The sequence below is a fragment of the Passer domesticus genome, chromosome 2 (genome assembly GCF_036417665.1).
Source record: "Passer domesticus isolate bPasDom1 chromosome 2, bPasDom1.hap1, whole genome shotgun sequence".
Classification (NCBI taxonomy): domain Eukaryota; kingdom Metazoa; phylum Chordata; class Aves; order Passeriformes; family Passeridae; genus Passer; species Passer domesticus.
In genome coordinates, this window is record NC_087475.1 from 21,742,983 (window position 1) to 21,756,959 (window position 13,977).

General features: G+C 39.0%; 1 protein-coding gene across 2 annotated transcripts in view; it reads left to right on the plus strand.

Annotated features, from left to right (window-relative positions):
* ANOS1 (anosmin 1) overlaps positions 1-13,977 on the plus strand; it is a 128,173-nt gene that overhangs the window by 27,723 nt on the left and 86,473 nt on the right. Inside the window, exon 1 of one of the 2 annotated variants that reach the window (XM_064407745.1) lies at positions 14-526. The exons of the other annotated variant lie outside the window; for it this stretch is intronic. Coding sequence (XP_064263815.1) covers positions 494-526 — 33 coding nt within the window. The 5' untranslated portion in view covers positions 14-493. Of the gene's footprint in view, positions 1-13; positions 527-13,977 lie in introns of those variants that run through there. 2 annotated transcript variants of the gene reach the window in all.

A 13,977-nucleotide genomic window follows, 5' to 3' on the forward strand; every position in this document is an offset into this window, starting at 1 on the left:
TACCTGGGTGCTTGGGGAAATGCAGTGGATATTTTCTACTTCAATTTCAGCAAGGCTTTTGACACTTTCTCGTGATGTCCTCATCAACAAACTCAGGAAGGAAGGACTGGATGGATTGGGAACTGAGTGACTGGCAAATTGCAGAGGGGTGTAATGAGGCACAGGGTCTGGCTGGGGCCTGGCACTTGTGGTAGCCCCCAGTGTTCATTACTGGGCCCAGTATTGTTTCTCTTGTTCATCAGTGACTTGGATGAGAGGGCAGATGCCTCCTCAGCAAGTTCACTGACAACACAAAGCTGTGAGGAGTGGCTGATACCACAGGGTGCTGTGTAGCCAGAAAGACCTTGACAGGCTGGAGAGATGGGCAGGGAAGAACTGCCTGAAATTCAGCAAAGGCAGGGTCCTGCACCTGGGGAAGAACAAGCAGAGAAAACAGCTGGAAAGCAGCTCTGTGGAGAAGGACCTGGGTGTGCTGGTGGACAGCCATCTGTCCATGAGCCAGCAGTGTGTCCTGGAGGCTAAGAAGGTCAGTGAGATCCTGAGGGGCATTAGGGAGAACATTGCCAGCAGGGAGGTGATCCTGCCCCTCTGCTCAGCCCTGGTGAGGCCATATCTGGAGTGCTGTGTCCAGTCAGGCCCTACCCATAGGAAGGTCTGCTGCCTTCCTGGGGGCCTGGGTAGGGATGTCACCCAGAAATTTCCTAATCTGGAGCAGTCCTGAGACTACTACTCATTACTGATTTTCCACATAGGGGATGATGAAGTGGCAACATGTAGTCCAAGGATGATCAAAAAGGACTTCAGTGCCTTGGAATGTGTGGCAAGGGAATCTGAGGCACTAGTTATAATTTCCTCTATACTTCCAGTTGAAGGCAGCAACGCTGGAAGAAACAGATGGGCTGAGTCTATTATTGCATGGCTCTGTGACTGGTATTACCACCAAAATGTTGGTGTTTTTTACCATGGAATGGTCTATGCAGCACCAGGCATGCTTGTACCAGTAAGGACTCACCTTTCTCAGGGAGAAATGTCCTGCCATTTCAGGACAAGGGGAAAGAATTTGTGTGTTTATGTAGAGGCATTTCAGCCTTCCACATTCCCAGGAGCCACTTAAATGTTTCCTCTAGCATTGACACACTCATTAGGATTGATACTACATGGTATAGAATTGTGTACTGAGGTTCCATTCATACTTGGTCTAGGTAATGAAAATTAAAATATAGTATTTATTTTTCTTCCCTTTACCAGTAGATTGCTGGCAGCCTGTTGGAATTGCTGAGTTATGCAAAGGTGGACTCATAAACAACAGCATAAGGAAATAGAGCTGCAAAGTGGAGAGACTGAAAAAGAAAATGGGCTGGATTGAGCTGGGCTCAGCATTTCTTAACACAGTTAAGAACCAGCACCAGAATTCAGGACCAGCACCTGGATCTCAGTCAGCTCAACTCATTGCTAGACACCACGGGGGTAAAAAGCTTATCTGGGTTGAGAACCAAACAGACACTCCCTTCTTTTTTTTTCTGTATACATGACTACATAAAACCCCAGTTCCTGTTGCTGACAGCTGGTTCAGTAGAGGAATTGAAAATAGAACCTCTGCAGAGGCTATTGTCCGGTTGGGGAAAGACAGTTAAAGCTGATGAATCCAGTTTTCTTATGCATCTGGCCTAAAGTCTTCCATCACAGCCAAGTGTTTGGCAAAATATTGCAAAAAATATATTCATGCCTGTCATCTTCAGAGTGTCTTTAAATAATATTTTGACATGGGTTATGCCTGTATGTAGGCAAATATACCCTATTTTGGGCTAATTCCTCCTTTTCCCATAGTTGGATAACTAATAATATTTGTTATGATATATCAAACTCTGAGTTACCTAAGTGATTATTTTAAAGCATTATGGGGTGCAGGTTATATACAGGATGAAGTAGTGTCTGTGTATGTATAGATTTCATCTAAAACATAATTCAGTTTATTTCCAACACAGGTAGTCAGTCAGTTTTGCTACTTGAAGAGGTGCTTCTCTCATTTGATAATTTTTGTGGCCCACCTCTGGACTTGCTTTAGGAGGGGCACATATTTCCTGTGCTGAGGAGCCCAGAGCTGGAAGCAGCACTCCAGGTGGGGTCTCACTGGGGCAGAGTAGAGGGACAGAATCAAACTCCTCAATCAGTTGATGACACTGGATGTGATGCAGCCCAGGATGCAGTTTGTGCAAGCACATGCTGTGGGCTTATATCCAGCTTTTCACCCACCACTACCCTTAAGTCCTTTTCCACAGGGAAGTTCTCAATCCCTTCAACCCCCAGCCTGAATTGATACAAAGGATGGTCTCGCCTAGGTCAGCACTTTGCACTGGGTCTTGTTGATCCTCATAAAATTCCCAAAAATGGGCCCACTTTTTAACTTGTTCAGTGCCCTCTGGATGGCATCAAGCATGTCAGTCACACCACACAGCTTGGTGTCATCTGCAGAGGGTCTTGCTTAGGGCCCCCTCAGTCTTGCTATGCCACAGATGACAATAGTAAGCTGTACTGATGCCCAGGGGTCTGGTGACCTCTAGGGAACACCACTGTCTGGATGAGACCAGCCAACCAGTTTCTCTTCTACCAAAGAGTCCAACTATCAAATCCATCTCTCTGATTTGGAGAGAGGGATGTTATGAGAGACCCTGTTACAGGCCTGATTAAACCAAGCCATGCCGTGTGTCTCAAATCACCTCCCTATCCTCCGTGTGCTTTAGCATAGCTTCTAGAAGGATCTATTCCATGATTTCCCAGGAACAAGGATGAGGCTGACAGGTTAGTAGTTCCCAGAATCCTTCTTTCTACCTTTTTCAAAAATGGGTGCAGCGTTTCCCTTTTTCCAGCCACCTGGATCTTCACCTGTCTGCTGTGACTTTTCAAATATTATGGCAATCCATCAGCCAATTTCCCCAGGTTTCTGGGAGACATCTCATCAGGTCTCCTAGACCATGCATGTTCCAGTTCCTCAGGTGGTTATGGGCCTGATCTTTGGTTACAGGTGGAGTGACTTTGCTCCTCCAGTCCCTCTCTTGCAGCCAATCCGCTCGGGAGGTGTGGGGAAAAAAAGGTTGCCTCTGAAGTCTGAGAGGAAAAATGTTGAAATACCTCATCCTAACCCTATTTGACCATGTCCTTGTATTCTTGCCCGGATAGGTGTGCATACTTCCACTGCCTGTGCATTTCATTCTTGCCCTTTACCTTGACCAGAAGGTCTCCACTCATCTATGCAGGTCTCTTGCTATCCTTTCTTGATTTTTTACACCTGGGGATGAGAGTTCTTTTGCTGTATGGAACATGTCCTTAAAGATCTGCCAGGTCTTTTCTGGTCCCTTGTCCTTTACAGTAGTTTCCCAGGGAGTCCTGTTGACTATCATCTTGAAGAGCTGGAAGTTTACTTTCCTAATATTTAGAGTCCTGACCTTATTCTTTGCCTGATCCATATCCCTAGGACTGTAAACTTCACTAGTCCAAGAACATTGCATCCCAGGCTGCCTCTAACCTTCATATCACTGATTAACTAACTTGGTTAAAACATTACAATAACCATTAAATTTGCTGATCAATCTTTCCCTAACTGCTATACGTGGATTTAAGAACTACTTGTTAGATGAAATACTGTCAAAACCTGGCCTAAGAAAATAATATGCAAGGCTGACTGAAGTACTTCAAGGGTACAATTTTGCTTTCTTTGTGAACAGCAATAAATTGTTCTATGTTGTGTTTTGAATTCCTTCAATGACTTGACCTTTGCTCTTGGATTTAACTTTCACGTCTTTATTTAATTGCTGGGTTGGGGTTTTTTCCCCTCTCCTTAATTTACCCTCTAAAAATTTTTATGTGATATTTTGTCTCTTTCTCTCCACTAGTGTCACTATTATGTGTGCCTACCTATCTATCTGTTTCATAAAAACCTATCGAAGAATCAGTGAGATTGTTGGAAAACCCTTTCACATCTTTTAATGAGGGGTCAACTAGAGCAGGTTGTCCAGAACCACAGCAGCTTATTTCTGTGTTTGACTACCTGCACAGTAGAAGAGTTTCTGTATTTCTTGTTTTTTGATTTGTGTTTATGGCCTCTTGTTTAGTCCATAGGCATGAGAAGAGCCTGGCTGCCTCCTTTTCATTGCATCTCAATGGATATTTATAAACATAAGTAAGATCCCTCTGAACCTTTTCTCCAGGCTCATCAGTCCCAGGTATCTGCACTTATTTGTATATGGCAGATGCTCCAGCCCCTTAATGAAATTCTTGGCCCAGTATATTCTTCTTCTTTTCTACTTATGCTGTCTAAGCCCCAGATGACTCATTCCTTCTGCCATTTGCAAAGCTTCTGTCCTTAAAATCCCATTGCCTTCCCGTGGCCATTCTTGTTAAATTGGATGTAAATGCACAGCTTTTGCTGTTCCTGCTCCATTTTTCTGGTTTGTTTTTACAGTGTGAGCTCCACAGTTCTATGGCTGTTCTTCTCAAGTACTTGGAAGTGCTGCGTATATAACAGGTGCTTCCCTATAAAAACAACAGAGCTGATTGCTGCTGAGAGTAACCTGAAAGGACAGAGTTCTGCATTGATGCTGGCTTAGTGAAAACTGTATTTTAGACCTAAGGTGGTCTAAAAGGGGGATGAAATGACTAGGAAAGGCATTCAAGAGTTTGTGAAGTAGACTTTTTTTTTTTTTTTTTTTGCAGCTCCTTACACAGGGTTGTGTTTTTTTTTGTAGGCAGCTGAAAGTCAAGAGACCGGCAGGCATAATTTAGAGCTGCATGTGCTGTGGCATTTACAAGGACTGGAGATAAATGGGGATCATCATAACACACTGTGAATTGCAATACAACTTTCTTGTTCCCAGTGGCCAAGGCAGTGGTCCCTGATTGATTGATTCTATGTGAGAGGGCTGAAAGGCTATTTCATGAGTTTTCAGAACTGAGGAAAATGTGAAAATAAAGATAAACAATTTACGGATTCTGCAGCCAAATAAACATAGTGTTTGACTATCTCAAAAAGACAGTTTACTTTCTATTTAGAATAATATACACTCCTGAATTCTGTATTCCAGCAATTGTTTCAGGCTTCCAGCTGAGCTCTTTCCAGAGACAATGCAGGTGGAAAGACGAGTTAATGGTTTAAACAATTAGAGATTTGATGCAGTGTTCCATCTGTCAAAGCCCACTGAAATGAAAGCTCACAGTTTTAATTTGTGCCTCCAGCATCTAACTCAGTCTGAAATGGTGTCAGCGATTTGCCCTGCCCACAGTAGTGTTATTCTTATGTTAAGCATTCTGTGCACACATGCTGAGAGACTTCTATCAAACATATTAGTGTGCATTTGAGAGATCATTAGCCTGAAGTAGCTGAAACATTCTAGGTTTTTTAGCCAGGAAGCTCACATCTCTGCTGGAAAGTGTGTTGAGCCACTCTTATTTACACAATAAAGCTAGAGCAGGATAGGGATAGCTTTGTAAAGTTTAGCAGGAATAGTGGTACTGTGATTGAGGTGGCACCCATAAAAGTGTGAGAAAAATTAATATTTTGGTTTTTTGTCTAAAAAGATGGAAGGAATAAAATTTTCTTTCTTCATCTCCTAGACAGATTGTTTTTTCTTTCATCTAGTAAAAGCTAAGGTAAAACAGTTTAATAGAATCGGAGTTCATACGAATTGATCAGATTATTGTTCTGCTAAATAGATAAAAATTCATAAGCATATAAGAAATAAGGCAGATGTGATATTTTTTTGCATTCTCATGGATTTTTTGATTTTTTAAAATATTTATCTATGAAAAGGTAGAGGGAACTGAGAGAACCATAGTGGTTAGATGATTAAAGCTGTACTAGCTAATAAATAGGGTGACTGAAGTTTCTGGATATTTGTTTGGGGAAGTAGGAGAAAGACCTTTGTGATTCAGTGTTTGTGTTTATATGAAAGCATTAGTGTGTAAGTGTGTTGTGTTTACAGGAATCCCTTTGTTCCTAAGGGGCTTGAGAACTGGCAGATAAACAGAACTGAAATCCAAACAATATTTGCAGTACTCTGTAATACTCTGATGTATTGCTCTATATTTGTAAATACCAAGTTATATTTTTTTTGGGTATTAAAAAACCAGTTGTGTTAGAACATGAAATAAATGAACATGAAGTAAGTTCATATTCTTTACAGTTGCTATATTGGATCACATCAGTCATCCTTCTAGTCTAACATGTGAGTTACCAGCTGGATTATCAATAGATAAGTAAACCTGTAGGTCTGCAATAACCTACTGCTAGGAAAAAAAACTTAAGCCCTATTACTTGTTTTTGTGCGTTATTGTACAACCTAAAGGACACATCCTTTTCAGAACACTAGTTTTGGCTTCTCAGCTCCTGCTGCTTGCTGTTTTGTGTGCCTTAATTTTTTTTGCCTTGGAAGAACAGACATTAGGACTTTATGGAAGGTGTTTTGCTTGGTCTTCACTCTGAATGATGCTGCTGGTAACTTTGTCTCTAGTAAAACTGGTTACAATCAAATTACTGGGTTTTTTCCCTTGCTAAAAGATTATCATGACTGCCCAATCCCTTATGAGGGATAGAGAGGAAAGGGTCAGATTGGTTTTATGTCCCTGTAGCCCAGGTTTTGTTAATGAGGAGTGCTGAGTTTCTCATTGATCTTTAGCATGGCTTTAAAGAAACGTTTGGTTCTTTGGAGCTTGTCCTTTTGGGCCAGTTGTATCTGTTCTAAGGAGATAATCAACTCTGGTCACTGTGCTGTTTGAAATTTGAACTCCTGAATACTGAGCGAACCGAGCCAATGCTGAGCATAACCAGCTGAAGATTAAGTAACCCTCTTTCAGAGAAAGGACACAAAATTGTCATTAATGACTGAATTGTACCAATACTGGCTTTGAGGGTAATAGCATAGAGGTTTCAAGTCTGTTCTGAGAAAAGCAAGTGCTGGCTTTAGATTTAAATCTGCATACACTGTGGTAAATAGAGACAAACACATTTCTCTCTAAAGGGAGAAATGTGTGCATGGGGATGCTCACATACAAACACAGCAGATATTGAAGCTGGCGTGCTGAAACACTAAATGCTTCTTTAACTTAGCTTTATCTGCTTCAGTGAACACTCTTCAAAATCCAAGGACATTCAGACTGTGGAATCCTTTATTTAGAGGTATTTGAGCACAAAAATAATCCCTTCCTAGAAACTTTTGAAATACCAATGCAGCTATTCAGTCTAATCAACTGTAAATTTTTTGTCATCTGAAAAGCAGTTGATTAACATCTAGCAGAAGGATAATTATCATTGGAGCAGCACTGGTCAGACAGTAAAGACAGACACAATTGCTGAGATTAAGGAGAATTAGCAGTAAATCTTCTTGAAAACAAGTAACAGATTTGTATTCCAAAATCTTCAGTTTTACCAGGTCTCTCACCACTCAGTTTGCTCAAAGCTTGTACATATTTTTTGTTCGTTTATCAATAACTTTGTGTGCTACATGCAGAGAGAAATATATGACACGAAAGTGTATTTGGGATTTTGATTTCCCAAATACATTCTTAGTTTCCAAAGCTTGACTGCCTGAATTACTATTAGGAAATTTTAAGTCAGAGAATCTGTACAAAATTTATAAATTTGCAGTTGAGAGGAGAATCTTAACTTTATTATGTTACATTTCATTAACCTAATTAATTTGTAGTGCAAAACAGACTGTAATAGTCTCTTCAAATGTATGGTCCTTTTCTCCTCTTGTGGGAGACAATTGCAGAGTTAGGTCAAATACAGCTCTAGTTAAGTGACAAAGGCAAAATGTACTTGCATTGACCTTTAATGTAGTAATAAAATACATTCAAGCCACTAGAAAGGGACATATGTCTGTACCTTAACCATGACTTCAAAAAGAGTTTTGCTTGATTAGACCCAGGGCATTATCCGAAACCCACTGAAGTAAGGAATACTGACTTTCAACAAGCTTTATACCCATCTATAAGTTAAGATTGTGCTTTTTCAAGTGACCTCCCTTGGAGTTTCTGGATTATTCTAACATTGAAGGAGATATAAAAGTGTGCTTAGGTAGATGGAGTTATTGTGCTGGGAGGGAGGCAGACAGGCAGGGATGGAAGTGCCCTTTTCTCCACACATTCATTGAAGTGTAAGGAAAGCATTAAGCTGGAAATGAGAGCTGTGACTCTTTTCTACTTTTGAGTTGAAAAGCTCTCTGAGCACAGAGGCATGATCTGTCCTTAAACAGAAATTGCAGGTTTTATTTGGTAACACTAACTGTGATATTTAATCAGACGCTGAAGAGTTAATTGCCATTTAGCACTGACTGTATATTAGAATAACTCTCTGTGCACAACAGACAAAAATGCTTCTGAAAGGGTGCAGTGTTAAAGAGCGGGTTTTGTGCTATGAATTTTAAGTAGATCTCTTTATTGAGTTTCCTTAAAAAGTTCTGCTTAAAGTCAATTCAGGGTGTAGTCTCAGGTGAATGGGTCAGAAAGGTAATTGGTTCTGACAGTTCTTCCATAACATTCACATCTACTATATGGATTATAAACATGTATTCTGATCTTAGTAATATCAACTGTTTTTAGCTATTTCTGTGTCCTGAGGAATTTAAGTGCACAGTGGAAGCATATAACTGGGGAGACAGAAGTCCCAATATGGAGAGAGTGACAGGAAAATATTCGGGCCTTTCTTCTGATACCATAAACTTTCTGATGTCTGCAACGGTTCTAAAGGAAACTTCTTGCAGTGTAATTTACATTTGGTTTGCATCCTCATTTTAAAATAGTGAACAATTACTTGGGGTGTAAAGTGAAAGGGAAATTCAAAGCCATATTTATTGAATGTTGACATATGCATTTAATCCATATGGAAGATGTGAAGCAGCGTTTTGGGTTCATGTTCAGCGTAAGGAATTGTCCATGCAGGAATGCCAGCAGGATCCACTACACTGAAACGAAAGAAGACATGGATACTATTCAGCCTTGTTTTGATGCTGGTGTGTGTGTGTACAAAATGGATTTCTTGTTACACGTAGGTGTTTTCAGCTTATGCATTTAGAAATTAAAGGATTGCTGTAATTATATCTGTAAAGGAATTTTTTTCCTGTGGAGTGTGAACCAGAAGACTGAGTTATCAAGGACTCTTTCCCCAATATATCTAATATTCTGTTTGCTTTAAGTTGTAAAACCCATGGGTTCCAAAGAATGTTGGAGTTTGCAGCCCCTGAGTTTGAATAAAGAATACAGCTGACTATGTTTATTTTCCCCATAGAGGTGTTACTGTTATATCTCAAATCCATTAAATTTCAAAATCCACAGGGTATGAGCAGAAAAAAAACCAACCAACTGAGTTACAGCACTTGGGATTTGAACTGCACCCTCCAAAAACAGTAGAAATTTTCCAGAGCTACGAATGAAGAATCAAATTTTAAAGTGGTTTCATATTAGGAATGAAATATTTTCATCTTTTTGGTTTATGTGAAACATTTAGCTGCATTGTTTCTCACTGAACTTTGAGCACCCTCAGGAAGGAAATAGACTTAATTTTGTTTTCCATAAATATGACTCTAGTAAACAACAGAATATTGGTTAAACAGTAGTTACTGCCTTATAGTTTTTTTTCAACTTTGTCCGCTTAAATCAGGCTTTAATATTACATGGATTCTCCTGTGTGCTTTTCCTAAATCTGGAATTCTTTCAGTTTGGCCTGAGAACACGATGCAGAGCACCAAACACAACCCTGGCCTGGTCCATGCAGTTTGCTGGGAGGAGAACTAAGCAGGTTTGCTTGCAGCAATGCTCATGGGAGGGATGGTCAGACCCAGCAGGCAGAGCTCGGTCTGACTGCACTCGTTGCCTTCTGTTTGGTTCTGGACCATATTGTTGAGTGATATCTGAAAATATTGTTATTCACTCACCAGGAGGCAGGTCTAGAGCTCCTGAAGGGCCAGCAGCAAGGGAGGGAATTGCAGGGTTTTGGGTGAGATTTTTGAAATATTAGGATTTCTATCTGCAGAGACAATAGTAGAGCTGATGAGCAACTATTTAAATCACTGAAGACACTACCAAACCTGTCTCACCAAACCTGGATCAGTAAATGTTTCTTAAAGAAACATTGTTTTTTCAGAGAAACTCTTCAACATCATTCCACTGCTGATCTATTCTGCTTATATATTATTCAGTGTTCTATTTTCCTTTCATACTTATTGTTGAAGGTATCTGCGTGACAGAAGTATTGTGTTTCTTTAAAGAGTTCAGCTTCTCCTGCTGTACAATTTCCTCATCCAAAGTCATATTTCAATTTGTCAAATACAACTCCTATGATAATTGTAACCTATGGTTTTGGAGGGGCCATGATACAGGAAAGAATCCCTTTTTAATTGCTTTTTTTCTTCAAAAGATGAATTAAATATTTCTGTATCATAACTGAATATTTAAAAATTAATCTATAGTTGAATAACATATTTGAATAAAAGATTAGTGTTTTTTAAAAGAAAACATATTTAGTTGGCAGCTTTCTTGCCTTACTTTTTCCTTTCTATTTCTACCCCTCCCCTTAAATAAACTGAAACCAGGAAAACTAAATTGGTGTAGCTTTATTGTGGAGCTACATTTTTTGTTAAATAATAATAGTGGTGCAAAAAAATCACAACATTCAAGTAATATCCATTTGTAAGGGAAATCATCAGATTTTCATGTTTTCTCATTTTAAGAAGTGTTTGAAAGTATTGCAGATTGAGGACTTTAATTCCTTAAATGGCAAATAAGTAGGTCATCGTCATCTTCAGGGAAAGACTTATTTGTCCTCATTATTCCTGGGATCCAACATTATGCAAATTTACTTCATAATACACTTGAAAGTGGTTATTGTAAGGAAGTGGGTGTATCTATAGGCAGTAGTTTAAGGATTTTTATCCTGACAACAACTACAGCAAAATAGATTTGCAAACACTATTCAGATACATGAATGTTTTAATCACTAATAGGGGAAGATTGAATTAATTAGAAACTCAGCTTTTCTTCCCCCTTTTTACTGGTTCTGTGGTAGAAAGATTGTCAGATATAATACTGATTTAAAAGGTTTAGTGACTTGTAAATGCACTTAATGGCTATTTAAACTTCTACTTTTAGCAGATAAAATAAAAATGTTAAAAGACATTCATGGTACTGTGTTAAAAACAAAAAAGTAAGGGCACAGCAGGGTGGTGAAGAAGCAATGAACAGGCAGCATAGTAGTGTAGGCAGATCACATACTTGCATCTTTACCAGCAAATGTCGGGGACCATTCCTGCCCTGCCAACAGGATCCTAGTGGAGGCTTTTTGCACCTCTGCCATCTGCCTACCACACCTTCCTCTTCTTAGAAAAAGGGAGTTGTGTTTTTAATTGTCTAGCTCTTATTAAAACAATTTAAAAAAAAGGAAAAAATGAAGTTGTTCACCATGGAATTGAAGGAAGAAAGAAAGTGCCATACTGTAATAATTTGAAGGATTTTTTACCCCCACAGTTGTCAGTTTTCTGGGTAGGTCAGTGCAATTCAAACAATTGTGTGTGTGGCAAGTGTATTTTATGTTTGCACAGAAACTCTCTTAATTGATCAGTTAGACTGGGGTGACTTTGGTTTGTTTATAGTTTGGTTTGTTGGGGTTCTTTTCCGGAGGAAAGTATGAAAAACCTCAATATAGTTGTACTTTTATCAAAAAGTGAGTTTAGGCATGAGCTCTTGAGTATGTTTTATTATGCTGTCACGGAAAGCTAGTGCATTTTTTCTTTATTGCTAACATTTGTTGGGTGATGACAGGTTATCAAACAGTACAGAGCTGTTTAACACCTTGGAAGAAGACAATAAAGAAACTGGTGACACTTGCTTAACAAGAAGCACAGTGTGTTTTGGGAGATCTGTCAGTGAGAAGACAGGCCTGTAAAGATGTCAGGCCTATTTTGACCTTTCTGCCCCTTGTTTGTATTCTACTGTTTCAGCTTTGCAAATGACTCCACATTTGGTACTTGAATTGAAAGTAGGCGTCATATAACAAGGAAAGGACATGAATAGGTTTTAGAAATGTACTGGAAAATGAAAAAGACCGATACTCAGAAAATTATTATGCATTTTTTTCATGGCTCCATAACACTATTAAAGGAAATATTAAAAAAAAAATTAAATTAATTATATTCGTAGTTATTTTGGGGTGGTCTGTCAAAGTAGTAGATGTTGCATTAAATCCAACTACTACTGAAGCATGTACTGTGTGCCTACAGTAATGTGAGCTCTCTGTAATGATGTATGACATTCACTCTGCATGCTCAGTGCTATATTTTATCCAGCATTTGGATAGCATGATATTCTGACCTTGTCTGATTGGTGATCTCATTTTCTGTGAATGTTGCAAGAGCAGTAAACAAAGCCTGGAAGAATTGTCAAGCTGACAAGTTGTATTGCTGTGTATCTTTTCAAGACAAAGCCACAGAAATTTATGTGTCTTGACACCTTTGTCTCTTGTATTAAGAAAGCTTTAACTAACTTCCCCTTGATTCTGTAGTCCACTGTCTAAAAATGCCACATCTTATAAAGATAACAGGTAGATAGATAGTCTTTTAAGGAGAGACCTCAGAGAGATGGAATAAGTTAGGAAAAAACCAGCAGCAGCTAAATTGTGGAAGGAATTCCAAGACTAACAAGAGTGCCTCATCAGAAGAGTGTATGAAACAATTAAATGACAATTCTGTATTAAAATTTATACATGGCTGTGTATAAATATGTTTTACAAATATGTTGAGTAGAATAGTTTTTTGCATGAATCCCACAGCGATTTACAATTGTCAGTGATTGCAGGAATGCAGAAGTGGTTTTGTTTTATTGTATTTTCCTTTCACCTTCCTCTCTCACTCCCTCAAGAAACCTATAAAAGAGAAATGTTCTACTCCTTTAAAACCATATGGGTGTTTTGCATCTGGAATATTAGAACCTAGATCTTTACGTAACTTACTTTGAGTTGAATACTAAGCTTGTTTTATTTGCACTATGTTTGAAAGATAAATTATTTGATATAGAATTATATCTGGATAATGTAGTTGTACTTGCTTAGACTCGCTTTAGTAACTATTTTTGCTTTAATAGGAAGTTGCTATTCACTATACACATTTTCAGCAGGTATTTATAAACAATGAAAACTTCAGAAGTGAGGGAAGTATATGGCTAAGTGGCAGTCTGAATAGAAAGTGGGATTGCAGCATACTTCTACCAGGGTTTGGGTGTAAGGTCTCTAATTTATTTATAACAAAGTTAAATCATCTTCTAGTTGAGCAGTTAAATACTGAGGACATCTCTTTTTGGAGTCGTCTTATGCTTCATCCAATTGACAGAAGATAAGCTTCTGTACCCATCCCTCCCAGCACTTTCAAAGCGCAGTGGAGCTTATTATAAATGAATGACTCATACACAGGGTGGAACAAATGCACCATTGGTAGCCTACAGAGATAATAACACTGACCTCCGGTCATTTTACAAGGGAGCTCTCTCGTGTAGGTCGACTTCCCACTGCTTTAAACCCAACCTAAATAGACTATTCACAAGCAACTGGATTGACAGATTAGAGATTTATATGCACAAGTGTGGGCATTAGCAGCATGGTCTCTGCACATCGGGACATGAGAAGTAGTTGAAATATCTGACCACGAAAAGCAGTGGTCACACTTTTCTGTAAAGAAGTAGGTTTCTAAACTTTCTTCAGACTTGTGAAATATGGGTGGAAGGGCAGTCATAAATGTCCAAGCTTGCAGTGTCTGTTTATGCAGGACTTCCAATAATGTGAAATTGTTTGGAAATAAGGGTTATGATAGAGCTGCCACGTCCCAGGGAACATTGGAGTAGGTGAAAAGAAGACACGATTTTGGGTTCTAAGTCAAAATATGCTCTATTTGCTTTCTCCTCTTCAATATGTATACATACACGAAGTGAATAAGCAGAAATAAT